The 13,316-nt window shown below is 40.8% G+C and overlaps 1 protein-coding gene and 1 long non-coding RNA gene across 11 annotated transcripts in view; one reads left to right on the top strand and one right to left on the bottom strand.

The window, feature by feature from the left end:
• ACSL4 (acyl-CoA synthetase long chain family member 4) overlaps nt 1–13,316 on the top strand; it is a 48,247-nt gene that overhangs the window by 25,635 nt on the left and 9,296 nt on the right. For 4 of the 10 annotated variants that reach the window (XM_087748476.1, XM_087748474.1, XM_087748477.1 and 1 more), the window contains 8 exons: nt 3,065–3,111; nt 6,704–6,943; nt 7,255–7,432; nt 9,206–9,315; nt 9,407–9,545; nt 10,981–11,131; nt 12,305–12,428; nt 13,240–13,311. In XM_087748476.1, coding sequence (XP_087604602.1) covers nt 6,716–6,943; nt 7,255–7,432; nt 9,206–9,315; nt 9,407–9,545; nt 10,981–11,131; nt 12,305–12,428; nt 13,240–13,311 — 1,002 coding nt within the window. In that variant the 5' untranslated portion in view covers nt 3,065–3,111; nt 6,704–6,715. Of the gene's footprint in view, nt 1–3,064; nt 3,112–6,421; nt 6,944–7,254; nt 7,433–9,205; nt 9,316–9,406; nt 9,546–10,980; nt 11,132–12,304; nt 12,429–13,239; nt 13,312–13,316 lie in introns of all 10 variants that reach the window. The other 6 variants (XM_087748481.1, XM_087748478.1, XM_087748480.1 and 3 more) reach the window with 2 other exon arrangements.
• LOC148056656 (uncharacterized) lies at nt 3,120–9,191 on the bottom strand. Its single transcript, XR_015702554.1, has 3 exons — nt 8,053–9,191; nt 6,969–7,045; nt 3,120–4,725 (listed from the first exon to the last, which is right to left on the bottom strand). It is a non-coding gene; the product is annotated as an uncharacterized LOC148056656 (long non-coding RNA).

A 13,316-nucleotide genomic window follows, 5' to 3' on the forward strand; every position in this document is an offset into this window, starting at 1 on the left:
CTAGCACTGCAACACATTCAGGACTACTAGATATTGATTAAATTCCCTTCCAAAAACTGACTGTAACTAATAACCGATGTGCTTATTCAGGTCAACTCACACTTTTTCCCTGTGTAGAACCACCTTTCCACTTACAAATTATGAATGTTTACTGTGGTTTCCAAAATGTTTAGATCTGCCTGAATGCTAGATAAATCCTGGGAACAGTTGTTACTTACTCAGACGGGATTGTTTGGGAAGATTTCAGGAAGGAGTCGACCCTGAGTTCTTACGCTAAAGCCAGAATCGTGTCTCCACTTGTAGCTGGCAAGAGCTCGGTGGCAGGGGAACCAGGACCTCCTCCGGTGGTGGTCTTAAACTAAACCACCTCTTGCTTTGCAGATTCCAGGTTTTCTTCCCAAACTAGACTACTACGCTTTTCCCATCTAACGTCATCTCTCGTACTAGAAGACTTTCCTAACACGATGAAAAAACGTTTTAAAAGTCGCAATTAATGTTTGAAGTAGCTTGAAAAAGAAGTATGTTTTCTTCTAATCATGCTATCGCATAGTACGTTGGATCCCTGCAGGCTTTTGAAGACAAGAGGAAGGACAACGAACACTGTTATTCATATACTCTCGATATTAATCCTTTACAGTGTTTTGGACTTGGGCTAATTAAAGCCTTTCCTAGCAAAGATAATAATTTGCTGCCTCATTAAAATTAAACTGCATAGGATAACGTTTCTAGCCACAGGTACTTCTTTAGGTTTTGAGTTAGACTTAGAAGTTCTGGTTGTGTGTGCAAAGGCTGGACAAGTTGATTCTGTTCTGTCCGAGCAGTTAAAGGCAAAGATGAGGGCATTTCCTCCGCCGTGAATAGTCGCTTCCAGAGGCATAAGCCCACTCCCTGTTCCCCACACACACTGCTGCTCTTACTTAGTTTCATAAGCTTTTGTGACTATTTAAAACCTATTTTTCTATATTAAAAAAAAAAAAAAGAAGAATAGTTGCCACTTGTTTCTTAGATTTCTCAGTTAAACTCATGAAAAATTATGAGGAGAGGAGCGTCTCTTCTGTCCCAGGACCCGTGCTCTCATTTCAGACTCTGTTCTGGGGCCCTGGCTGCAGGACACGAGTAGAACGTTGCCCGTTATCTGTCTGCGAAGCTTTTAACTGAGGCTGTCGAAGTCAGATCATACTCAAAGAACATCTCTTCCATCTGTGGCAGTCTGTAAAATACGGTGTCAGTGCTTGTATGAGCATCCGCATCCGTTATTTGTTTTCTATAGTAAGCTTGGACTAGAATTAAGTATAGTAAGTATATATAAGTACAGTTAGATAGTATATTTATGTTATATTTAGTATATAGTTAGTATAGTAAGTATATATAGTAAGCTTGGACGAGAATTTTTGTAAAGCCCCAGCATATAATAGTAATAAGGAAAATCTTGCCTCGTGAGTGAGGTTTCTAATACAAACGCTGTAAGGTATCATTGCAAATAGCAAATGAACTCTAGTCTAGAGAGTTACCATTTCCAAATTTCTAGAAGCTTATTCACCTGAAGAGAATCCTTCGGAGATGCCGAAAACACAGCTGTCTAGGAGAGAAACTACATCTGGTTTGCTTTGGGTTTTTTCTTAGGCTGCAGCCCTGCCTGATGCAACTGATTGCTGTGGCTGGGAATGTGCATTCGGTACATCACCAACTGGAAGCTCTGCTGTTTCCAAAATAGATGGATAAGCATCTGAACAGACTAGTTACATGGCACAATTAAGAGAAATAAGGAACCTTGTAACTCAATATAAAATATTACATATTCTAAATAGTCTAGTATTACGTAACAGTTTGATACAGCGAAGTTTTTCATGCGGGTGCTTCGTTTTCTCATATTTGTGAGGAAAGAGGAAGTTTACTGAGGACATCGCTAGTACGCTTTAGTAACGTGTAGCTGGCTTGCCTTGAAGGCATCCTCGATGGTGCGTCGGTGTGAACATTGCATCTCGTCCTTTCTCTTAAAGTCTAATTAAACTTAAATAAGAGATTGAAGGCGTAAGGTGTAATTTGCATAGCTAAGTTGGGCTTCTAACCAAATGGAATTGCTGTGGAGGCACTTTGGCAAGTTCAGTGTGTCAGTCTGTTATGCGTTATATTTAAAATACGATAAATATTTATTTGGCACGAGTTTGGGATGGTCCTGTTATGGATCAGAATCTTATACAGCCACACGCAGGTGCCAGTAACGCTAAAACCATTATTGCGCCTCTCATTTATTTCACATTTTGGGAGAAAATGTTTGCAGGAGCATTCCGTAAGGGATGTCTAACACGGTTTCAGTCCATAAAAAATGGCACCTTGATTGAAATTTTAGACTTATGGGGAAGGCTAATAAAATACAACTAGGTTAAACATCAGTTAAAAGCCTTCTGTGTACAAAACCAAGTAGTCCAAGCGAACGAGTATGCAGTAGACTTTCTGAAGCCGTGTCTGTACAGTCACATAAGAGGCATCTGTTTTTTCACTGGTCGGGGGAGCAGTGGAGTCTCGCTGCCTCCATAACCATGCTTTTGCTCGGTGAGCTCTCCTCTTAGCTCAGCACCCAGACTCTGCTTCGTGTTCCTTAGGGCCCTTTTGGACAGTGTGTGCTACGGATAGTCCTGAGGTCATGTTTCTGCTGGTAGTCATCCATCAAGAATGATAAAGGTCTTGGTGCTTCTGCCCTGAGCAGGAGAATGGACCATAGGGAATCTGAAAGTCTTCCTTGCCCCCCCCCCCTTTTTTTTTTTAATTAAATTAAGCTTCTGTTCATAGCTTTATTCAGAACGTGTTTAAACAGGGCAGGGTCCCATAAAATTAAACTCCTTTTGGGTAGCTTTATCTTTATCCATACACTGTAGTTTGCAAGCTTAGTCTTTTCCAGTGATATCATTGCTCCCCTCCGTATGGGTGGCGTGTGCCACCTTTGTCTAAATTCATGGGCTGTTCTTCAGCAGCGTTAGGGCAGGGATTCTGAAGAGTCCTCCTGTCTGCAAGGCAAAAAAAAATCCCAACCTGTAATACCTTCTTTTTTTCTGTTTTAATACAGATCTAATCGACACTGGAAAAACCTCGGTCGTCACTGCCAGATAGCTTGTGAGTATACCTGTGTACGCATATATACGTGTGTGTGTGTGTGTGTGTGTGTGTCAGCTTTTATGTGAACGTGTTCAAAGGAAAAAGCCAAGTTTGTCTTTTTGGGACTTACTAAGTTTTTCCAACTGATTTCTGTTAAGAATTACAGCTGATTTTTGTCAAGATAAAAACACTTTAAATTACCACAAATACGTACAAGTCGGCTAAGTTATCTGTTTTTATAAGCACTTTTTAAATTATTTCAAACATCTGACATTTCAAAATGAAAGAAATGCAACCTTTAGTTCTTGCTAATGGGAACAGTAACATAATGGGCGGCAAGTGCACCAAGTGCGTTTGTATGGGCCCTGAACTCAAAAGCTAAGTGATTTCAACAGGGTGCCAGTTTTAGGACAAAAGAAACGGTTCTTTCCCATTAAGACCTTTTTTATCATTATTTTATTATTTCGGGCAGTATTTTGAACATTCTGATGAGGTTTTTTAGCATGTTAGAAAGTCGTTCCAGTGAACTGTAGAAGTTCTGAAGTTAGTGTTCAACACAGAATTGAGTTTTGTTGCTTAGTCAGCTTGAAGATTGTCTCACATCTAAAACCACACAGTTCGGGCACGTAGAAAGGATTATTAGATGCTATCAGTAGGATGTAATTTTTCAAATGCAGTCCTTTCTTCACACGTAGTCTTACAATCCATTCTGCAACCTAGTTCAGTTTCAAAGACGAAGTGTTGATAATCAGTAATAAAATGTGAAGTGGATATTGTGAAATACCTGTTCAAATCATGGCAGTACTGTTCTAAAAGTCATTGTGCTATTTGCGTTCATCAGTGCTTAGATGACAAGAGGAGCAGGTCCCCATCGTTTTAGATACGGTAAAAAAAGGAACAGCTTTTCCCCCCCGAGGCTTCAGTTCAATTCACTGCTGCCCAGATGCAATAAGAAAGAGTGGAAAATAGCAGTGGAAAGATGACTTAATTGCAAGAAGTATATATTAATAGATACCATTAGTCAATATAGATTTAGTTAGAAAGTAGTAAGCAAATCGATGTGAGAAAACACGATTGTCAGTTCTTTGTATCTGTTGTAATAACGCGTACACAGAAAATACTCTGAAAACTTTGTGGTTGTTCAGTGTTATACAAGCTGCTAAAGAGCTTAAATATAATTTAGAAAATTAATGTACGGGGGATGAAATTGAATGGAAAAGTAAATGTCTTTTTGTAGTATTGGTCAGCCAGAACATTGGCTAAAGAATTTCAGTAAATACGAGCCCATTCCTCTCCTCCCCTTCTAAATGAGTCAGTTCTTGATTATTACCGAGTAGTTTTTTACCGGTAAGACTACTTCGGAAAAAGCTACTACTCAGCCTGAATCAAAGCTATAGTACTGCCTCATTATAGTAAGTCATTTGCATTAGTCCAACAAGTCTGCTTTTCATCCAAGTCATTGTGTCTGGTCATATGCCGAGCAGGGGGAGTTCTCCACGGGGTTCACGTTAACCTGTAGCGTTGGGTCTAATCACGGGCGTGCGCTGAAGTTTTCTTACTGTAGTCCTAGCGCTGCGGCTGGCTTTTGTTTTAAATACAAGCTCAACTGCTGCTTTTGGAGCACTGAATTAACTGGAACGAAAATATCATGCAAGATTGGTAATATAAACCGGTACACCTTCATTTTGCGAGAACCGGAGCTTAGGGAAGTAAAATGGTATCTCTTCTGCTGAGGTTTGACTGTTTGCTGATGAGGTTAACTAGAGCAGAATAAGCCTATACGTTTTGAAAAGAACGTAGCGTTCACTTTTTCTAAAAAGAAATACGCGTAATACTCTTTTTGGAACAAGTCTGAGCTTAGTTCAGTACATTATGCTATCATTCAATAGTAATTTTAGTCTATAGATTTAATTAAAAAAATTAATGTGGTGATCATGTTATTTTAAGTATCTGCAGATCTCTCAATCTTACATTACGTTAAATGCTGTTGATATTGGCTACAACGCAACTGCTGATGTTGGAATTCTTACTAAAAAACCCAACAACCTATTAATAGATTTCTGTCATGCTGTTGGTAGCAGTTGTCTTGTTTTAACCTGAAATACTAATTGCAGCCTCCCTCGTCGCCTGAGGGTGGCAAATGTTAATGAAGGCACATTTTGAGGGGTGCCCACGTTCTTTTAGTTCCCGATGGAGCCCTGAAAAATCCCCTGTTCTCATCCATTCTGTTTATCAGAGTCTGCCCGTGAAAGCCTGGGCTTTGCAATAAGCTAGTGAGCGTTACCCGCTCCCCATGTGCCCGGGGTCCTGCTCCTTTGTTAGCGCACCTTTGCCTTTTATGTTCCCCGCTGCGCGCGTCGTTCCTGATGTGTTTGCATGCCATCTTTGCATGCCATCCAGATGAAGATCAGGACCTGTATCTTTGACGTGCCAGCGCAGGCTAGTTACAGGCCGGCGGACTAGCCACAACTGTGGTTTGCTATGATGCTTCTGTTTTTCTCCTACTCGCCTTCGGACTTTATTCGGGCCCAGTTCTCCTTAATGAAGAAAGATTTCTGACGTGCAGACAAAATCTTGCCAAATTGTGCTTTATTTTAAATTGGATTAAACTGGTCAAATTGGATTCCATTTTCCATACCTGCAGTTTTGAAATGCATACATCAAAGTAGTTTTTGGAGGGGGAAAAGCAAATTGTGTAATTCCTTTCCAAGAGTCTGACATTCATAATTGAAAAGTAATAGATTAAAAATTCAGTTGCTGGGGCAAAGTTAATAAAGTCTTTTGGGAATATTATATAGGTTTTAGATTACAACATGTAGACTTTTGAGGACTCTGTATCAAGATACATTTTAATCTGAATATAAGTGGATATAGTATTCTGCAAAGCAGTAAAGAAACCTACTGTATCTTGTCTGTGTAGTACAAATATTTAGGGGGAAAACAACTGTTGACCTTTCCCATAATTACGCAATCGTGGCATTACTCAAGTGCCTTGAACACAATATCACGATGTGAAGGACGGACTTCATCCCAACCGCCCTGAACTATTCAAACAGAGATAGGGGGGAAAAGGCTTTGAAAAGTAAATATTTGTGGATGCAACAAACAAGGATGGAAAGGATTCATCCTCTGTCGTCTTCAGAGCAGTACGCTGCTGTCATGCAGCGTACCTGCCCTTAAATCAGTTACTTCAGTCTCCTTTGCCTTGATGCATTTGAAGTGAACTCTTAGAAGGACTACAAGTAATGGACTGACTGTAATATTACTAATTTAATTCTTTTTTCTTTTTTTTCCCTGCTCTCTGCTTGGCTCTGGTCTTCACCCACAGGTGGGTGACCGCTGGTGGCTCTCAAAGGGTACTAAAATTTTAGCAGCTGCTCTGAAACAGAAGTACCTAAGCTCCACTTACTGTCGCTTCTTCCTACGCCATACTGCGCTGCTGCTTTGCTCTTGCCTGCTTCAGAACACAATAAGAGATTTTCTTTTTTAAATACCTGCAATGAAACTTAGGCTAGAAGTACGTGCCCTTCTCTTGCTGCCTGTCTACTTGTTAATATCTGTGTACAGTATGCTTGTATTTATTCCATGGTATTTTCTTACCAATGCTAAGAAGAAAAAGGCTATGGCAAAACGTTTAAAAGCTAAACCCATCTCGGACAAACCTGGAAGCCCCTACCGGTCTGTCACGCATCTCGACTCACTCGCAAACATAAACATTCCCGGAGCAGACACGTTGGACAAGCTGTTTGACCATGCTTTAGCAAAGTTTGGGAAGAAGGACTGTCTTGGGACCAGAGAAATACTGAGTGAAGAAAATGAAATGCAACCAAATGGAAAAGTGTTCAAAAAGGTAAAACTTACAGTTTTGTACTTACTTCTGATTTGGTTTTGAGCTGCTTTGCATCTTGCCTCAACAACGGAGGTCTCCTCAGAGGTCTTCCGTAATCATCATCTTATGATACAAAACATCCATTTTAGAGTAGTTAAAGAATAACAGAACACAGGATGCACTATTTAGTCTACTTCAAGAAACACGAAAGCAATTTTTTTTCTTTTAATGAATGGCAGCATGTGTGCTGATGGTGTTACGCACCAACTCACATAAGCTTGTAGAGCTGTACCACCAGCTTCTTGTCTTCACCATTTTTTTTTCCTTACCAGTTAATTTTAGGAACTTACAAATGGTTATCCTATGAAGAAGTAAATGAGAAAGTGAATCGCCTGGGGAGTGGACTGACTGCCCTGGGACTAACCCCAAAGAGCACTGTCGTCATCTTCTGTGAGACCCGCGCAGAATGGATGATCGCAGCTCTCGCCTGCTTCAAGTACAACTTTCCTCGTGAGTGCTGAACTTGTTTACTTCTCACGAATTTCAGACCATTTCTCAGCACTGTGAAGTACTTTGAATCCGCCAATCCTATCATTGATGGTAGAAGAATTTCATAAACTTACTCTGCCTGTGGTCTGATTCTTAGAAGTTTCCAGTCTATTTTATGCATTGCAGAGATCCCTAAAATTAACTTGCTCATACTTATGAGACTCTTTTTTTCTGATTTTACTGTAGCGATGTTCTAGATGTAGGAATGACAGTATTCAGGTTTTTTTTTAAATACTCTGAAGATGTCAATAGTTGTGTTTCTCCCTGCAAAATGTGGAATGTGTTTTGGGTACTTTCTGTCTGTATCCTGACTTAACCATTTTATGTTTCGGATGCATATTAGGAGAGCGAAGAATGGTAGACTAATCAAAATCATATGCTAGTCTGAGGGGGTTTTGGTGGCATTAAGTTGCTCAAGTTCATTAAAATTATGTATATGGGGGTTTTTGTCTTAATTTTATTTAAGCTGTCAAAAATCTCTAATCTGACTGAATGCATACAAGCTTCTCGGTGAAGTGGCAAACGTTACCGTGCACTCACGTGCCCAGCCTGCATACAACATGCTGTGACCCACAGCTTACCTTTGTTGCCACCTTATGTTTTTGCTTGCACTAGGCTGCCTCTTTTTCTTCCAATATTAGTAGCAGCTGCCCGTGCGAGGAGAAGGTCATACAGTAGAGTATGCAGAGAGGCCGCTGAAGAGCTGACATTGCTACTGAAGTAGGAGAGGATGGTTAATTCCGTCTTGATCCTCATGCTTTGAGAGGCAGGAAGAATCAGCTATGTAACAGTACTCTCTTTTTGTCCCTTCCACATGAACCCTATTTCACAGGAACATTAAAGTCCTCTAATGGCCTTTGGAGGTTAGAGTTTGAGATAGCAGACAAGACTAAAGTATTTTTTTCAATAGAGAGATGATGGGAAGAGGTGAACTCCTTGGTGGCTGTGAGGTACTTAATGGCATCGCTATAGCCAGTCAGGGTTAAAAATAATCTAGCAACATGAAAAACAGTCGGATTCCTTAGTCTGCTTCTCCGCCTTGCCCCCATCAATAATTTCACGGGAGCAAGCAAAGTCGCTGACGCTGCTGAAAGAGCTGCTTGTAGAAGTGCATTGCTTTAAGCCGTGAGCGGTGCCCTGTGATGTTTCAAGTGCCACCTCTCCCTGAGTTCTGGTTGCAAAGAGGTCAGAGCTCGGGGGCAGAACACACGTTCTCGGTTGCTTACTGTGTGATTGCTCGGTGCGTTGTTGTTTGGTTTTGGTGGATCTCTTTGTTTTGGTGATTTCCCTTCTTGAATAGAATAGAAGAGACTGTTTCAGTTGGAAGGGGCCTACAATGATCACCCAGTCCAGCTGCCTGACCACCTCAGGGCTGACCACACGTTAAAGCGCGTGGTATCAAGGGCATCGTCCAAATGCCTCTTAAACGCTGGCAGGCCTGGGGCATCGGCCACCTCTCTAGGCAGAGGTGGTTCCAGTGTTTGACCACCCTCTCGGTAAAGAAACACTTTCTATACAACCGTCGTCCTCGTTTCAGAGGTCTCTTGTGGCATAAAATTCTGATGGGGAAAAATGAAAAGCTGTTTTGTTTCCAAATTAGAAAACTCCCCATTGAGCTAATTTTATGCCCCCACCCCCTCCTCCCGCAATGCCTTCCAGTGAGCTAAAGCCAGAGCTTTTGCACTTAGTATTCTTTAACATGGCTTTCATCTTCTCTCTCCCTTATTGTCACAGTTGTTACGTTGTACGCCACCCTGGGCGAAGAGGCAGTAACCTACGGTCTCAATGAGTGCGGAGCCTCGTACCTGGTCACTAGCGTAGAGCTTCTTGAGAGCAAACTTAAGGTAATTGGGCACCAGCTTCACCTGCTTACAAGCAACCCTGTAATAATTTTACAGTGCAGTCAGTAATAAAAATTTCATTTCTCTTCTATAGACTGCTTTGCCACAAGTCTCCTGTCTTAAACATATCATTTATGTGGACAAGAAGACTATCAATAAATCGGAATACCCTGAAAATGTGGAGATTCATAGTATGCAGACAGTAGAAGAGCTGGGAGCCAAACCAGAGAACTGTAAGTGAATCACTTCACAGAGAACTAATCAAGCAATGTTACCAGTGAAATCAAACCCAGGTTAAGAGGGGTGCGTAGCAGAAAAAAACCCACCCGTGCAGGTCTCGAACACAAAGGCAGTGGCAGGTTGCCAGTTCATCCTCTGGCTTCCTTTAAAGAAATGGCAAATTTGTTTGAGCTCTGTTTATTGTTCTGCACCTTTGTTCAAGTGTCAGGTATTTCAGGATAAGACTTTTATTTTTAGCTTCTAAACCATAACCAGAATAATGTAATTTCAAGACTCCACCTTTGTTTTAGGACGTGAAATAGAATCTGGTGCCATGTTCCATTTTCTGCTACTCTTACCTTTTATTAATCTTATTTTCGCTATTTTTCCTAAGAAAAGGAAGCACTTGAGGCTTTTTTTTGCTTGTTGGCTTGGAAATGTCTTTTTTCGTAACAAATCTGTAGCTAAAAAGCACCTTGGGCTAGAGGAATAGCCAGTACTTCCCTTGCTACATTGGGCAGCCAGGAGTGACTGTAAACATCTGCTGTAAGGAAGGAAAACCCAACCTTGATCATCTCTTTTCCTTAAAGCAGCAGTCCGTGCTTAGCCAGATCTCTCTGCTGAATAAAACAGGAGATAAACTGGCACAGGAGCTTTTTGCAGGGAAGCACACATTCATTACAACTGCTTATCTTTGATCACCTTAAGGTATGGATACAAACCAGCAGTTACCTTGAGGGGTGCTGGTTTTTTTTTTCCCCTAAAAACATTGCTTCCCTTGCACACTTCTGCTGCCTCTCTAGCTGTGATAGCCGTGAAAGCTAATACTTTTCATCCTAAGAATAAATGCCAAGGGATTAAAACAAAAAATCAAAAGTCGGGTGTTGTAAGCTTACTGCTTTTCTGCTAACTAGCAGCTTACCTGAGGGAGGTTCATTTAAAAAAAAAAAAAAAGGGGGGGGAAAAGAAAACAAAAAATAGTCTTTGCTCTACGGCCTTGGCTTTGGAAGAGTGACTGACAGAAAAGCTGACTTGCAGCTTTTTGGGGTGTTTGGGGTTTTTTTTCCCCTCAACCTGTTGTTTCCCTCCAGTACTGTATTCCTCCCCTTCACTGCCCTGGACAGGTTTACTTGGTCTTCAGAAGGCTTTTTCTATGAAACCTGCAGCCAGCTATACGACATAGCGGCAGAAGTATCACCCAGGTTGCGCAGATGCCCAAATACTTGCCATTCCTTTCAAAATCTGCCTTCCCTCACTTCCTCTTAAAAACACACCGCCGCTCTCTTCATCACCGGCTTCTGGATCCACCACTGACCGCACGTTGTGCTTGCCTTCGCCGAAGCACCCACTTCCCACTGGTTGATTACAGACATTTTCACGTTAATTACAGAAATAACAATTTAGAAAGTAGAGAAGAATTAATAACAGTTTTTCTCCTGCATTTTGTAGCAAGCATTCTGCCAAGCAGACCTGTTCCTACAGACTTGGCTTTAGTCATGTACACCAGTGGCTCTACTGGGAGACCTAAAGGAGTGATGATGATGCATAAAAACTTAATAGCCGGAATGACGGGACAGTGCGAGAGAATACCTGGACTGGGGTGAGAAACGCTTAGTTGTCATGTATAAAAGAGAGAAAACAGAACCTCCAAGAGTACGCAAGTTTATGGAAAGTCTGTTGCTGGCATTGGGCGTTATCAAATTTCTTCATTTTATTGTGAGCCCGCTAATCTTGTCATTTATAAGAAACACATCTTGTGTTTGTGAACTTACCCTGTTGTTTGAAACGGACGCCCTTCCAGCTCGTCTCACGTGCTATTTCTACTTTTTTTTTTATTATTACCCATAGCTTTAGGTCCGTGATGGATTTTTGCACTCTTGCGCGTCAGAAGATGCCACCAGATAAGGCGATTCCTCACCTAGTCAAACTTGGGAAATTTTTTTTAGATGTTTTCAGGCAGCTCGAGTCACTTTAGGAAGTATGTCAGAGCCTGCCACTTGCATTGATCGGGAGCCACTGCCGTTGGCTGGATAGTGCACGTGCTGCAGAATCTGCTCAAGTATAATTCACTAAATGAGCAGAAAAGTAATAAATTGTGCATTGACAACAGTGAAACCAACTGCAGATTCCCTCACATCAATATTTTGAGGAGATTTTTCATGACTGCGGGTGTGTTTGTCACTGCATTCACCAAGGGTTTAATAGCTGAAATAAGCTACATTGCTGAAGTCCTTTTGTGATAGGATATAAAACCAGTTCTGACTCGGTGCTGAAAGCTTCTGTTAGGTGACAGCTCTGAGCTGCTTGCTGAGAAATCTCTAAGAAATGATGTCCCGAAATAAGCCTCAGTACTTCAGCGATCAGCTCTCTTTCTACTAAGCTATTTTAGAAGGAGATGCTATGATGACTGTCAAGGATTTGTAAATCATTGGTGATTGTTTTAAAATATAGTGATTTTATCTTTAATTTGGTACCCGGGATGAAATCTCCGACAAGGAGAGGAAATAGCAGTGGAACACTATGGAATCTTTGAGTTTCCAAGAAAACAGTGCGAATCCTGTAATTCATACTGATTTCAGTACGATAGAATTTTCCCCATTTTGTTTACAAACTGTGGTTTGAGATCACACCCTTCTTGCGTGCAGAAGAATAAGCCTCACTTGTGATCCAGGTCTTTAAAAAAGTGATAACTAAGCACATGATAAAACTGTTAAACAGTATTTTCAGCCCACCTGTGCATCGTTGTTAATTAGATAATCTTTTCCCTTCCTAGACCCAAGGATACGTACATTGGTTATTTGCCTCTGGCCCACGTATTAGAATTGACAGCAGAAATTTCTTGCATCACTTACGGCTGCAGGATTGGCTATTCCTCTCCGCTCACGCTATCGGATCAGGTGAGGAGGGAGGGGGAAGCTTAAATTTGCTTTTGCAGTCTGCATTCTTCTTGCTCAGCTATCCTCTTTCATTAAAGAAATGCTGAGGTATATGGCACACTTCAGAAATGTAACTTTTTTTTTTCAGAAAATGATGCAAATTTACGTTCCTGGTGAACTACAGCAGCGAGTCATATAAATTTTATTAAACCTTTACCCATATAAACCATATAAATTTTATTAAACCTTTACTTTTATGATACTTAGGAAGAAAACCTAATAAATGCTTATAGCATTATCCATTGGGTATCAGGGTAAGAACAGCTATTAATAGATTAGCTGAACATAAGACTGTTTAAAGTGATTTTAAGTTTTTGGTCTCACTTTCAGTTCTTTATCCAGTTATTATAGATCTTCTATTTAGCCCTTTGCCTTTTTCCATTTAACAAGATGAATAAGAGCAAATTAAGCTGGAAAAGAATGCCTCTGGACGTTTTGCTGGTACAGAGACTGCATCAGGCAAAAGAAATTCCTGGAGGGAGATGGGGGAGAAAGCAAGTGCTAGAGGGAGGAAGTAAGGGAAAGATACACGAAGTGGACTTAATTAGGTTGGGCTTGTAAAACATCTAGTATTTTGGTTGAAATTCTTGTTAATCGTTACTTTTTCCATCACAATGGAAAAAAAAAATTATGCAGGAAATGTTTTTTTGGAGGGACAGGGGAAGAGATTTAAACTAATCACGTGCTAATACATCTCCCTCTTTTTTTAGTCCTTTTCTAAAGAGCTGCTTGGCTTTCAGCTTCATAAATTGACATTTTTTCCTTATTACAGTCAAGTAAAATCAAGAAGGGAAGCAAAGGAGACTGTACTGTACTTAAGCCTACGCTGATGGCAGCTGTGCCTGTAAG

Source organism: Nipponia nippon, unplaced genomic scaffold (genome assembly GCF_047370975.1).
Source record: "Nipponia nippon isolate SJK-2023a ecotype South Korea unplaced genomic scaffold, ASM4737097v1 scaffold_12, whole genome shotgun sequence".
Classification (NCBI taxonomy): domain Eukaryota; kingdom Metazoa; phylum Chordata; class Aves; order Pelecaniformes; family Threskiornithidae; genus Nipponia; species Nipponia nippon.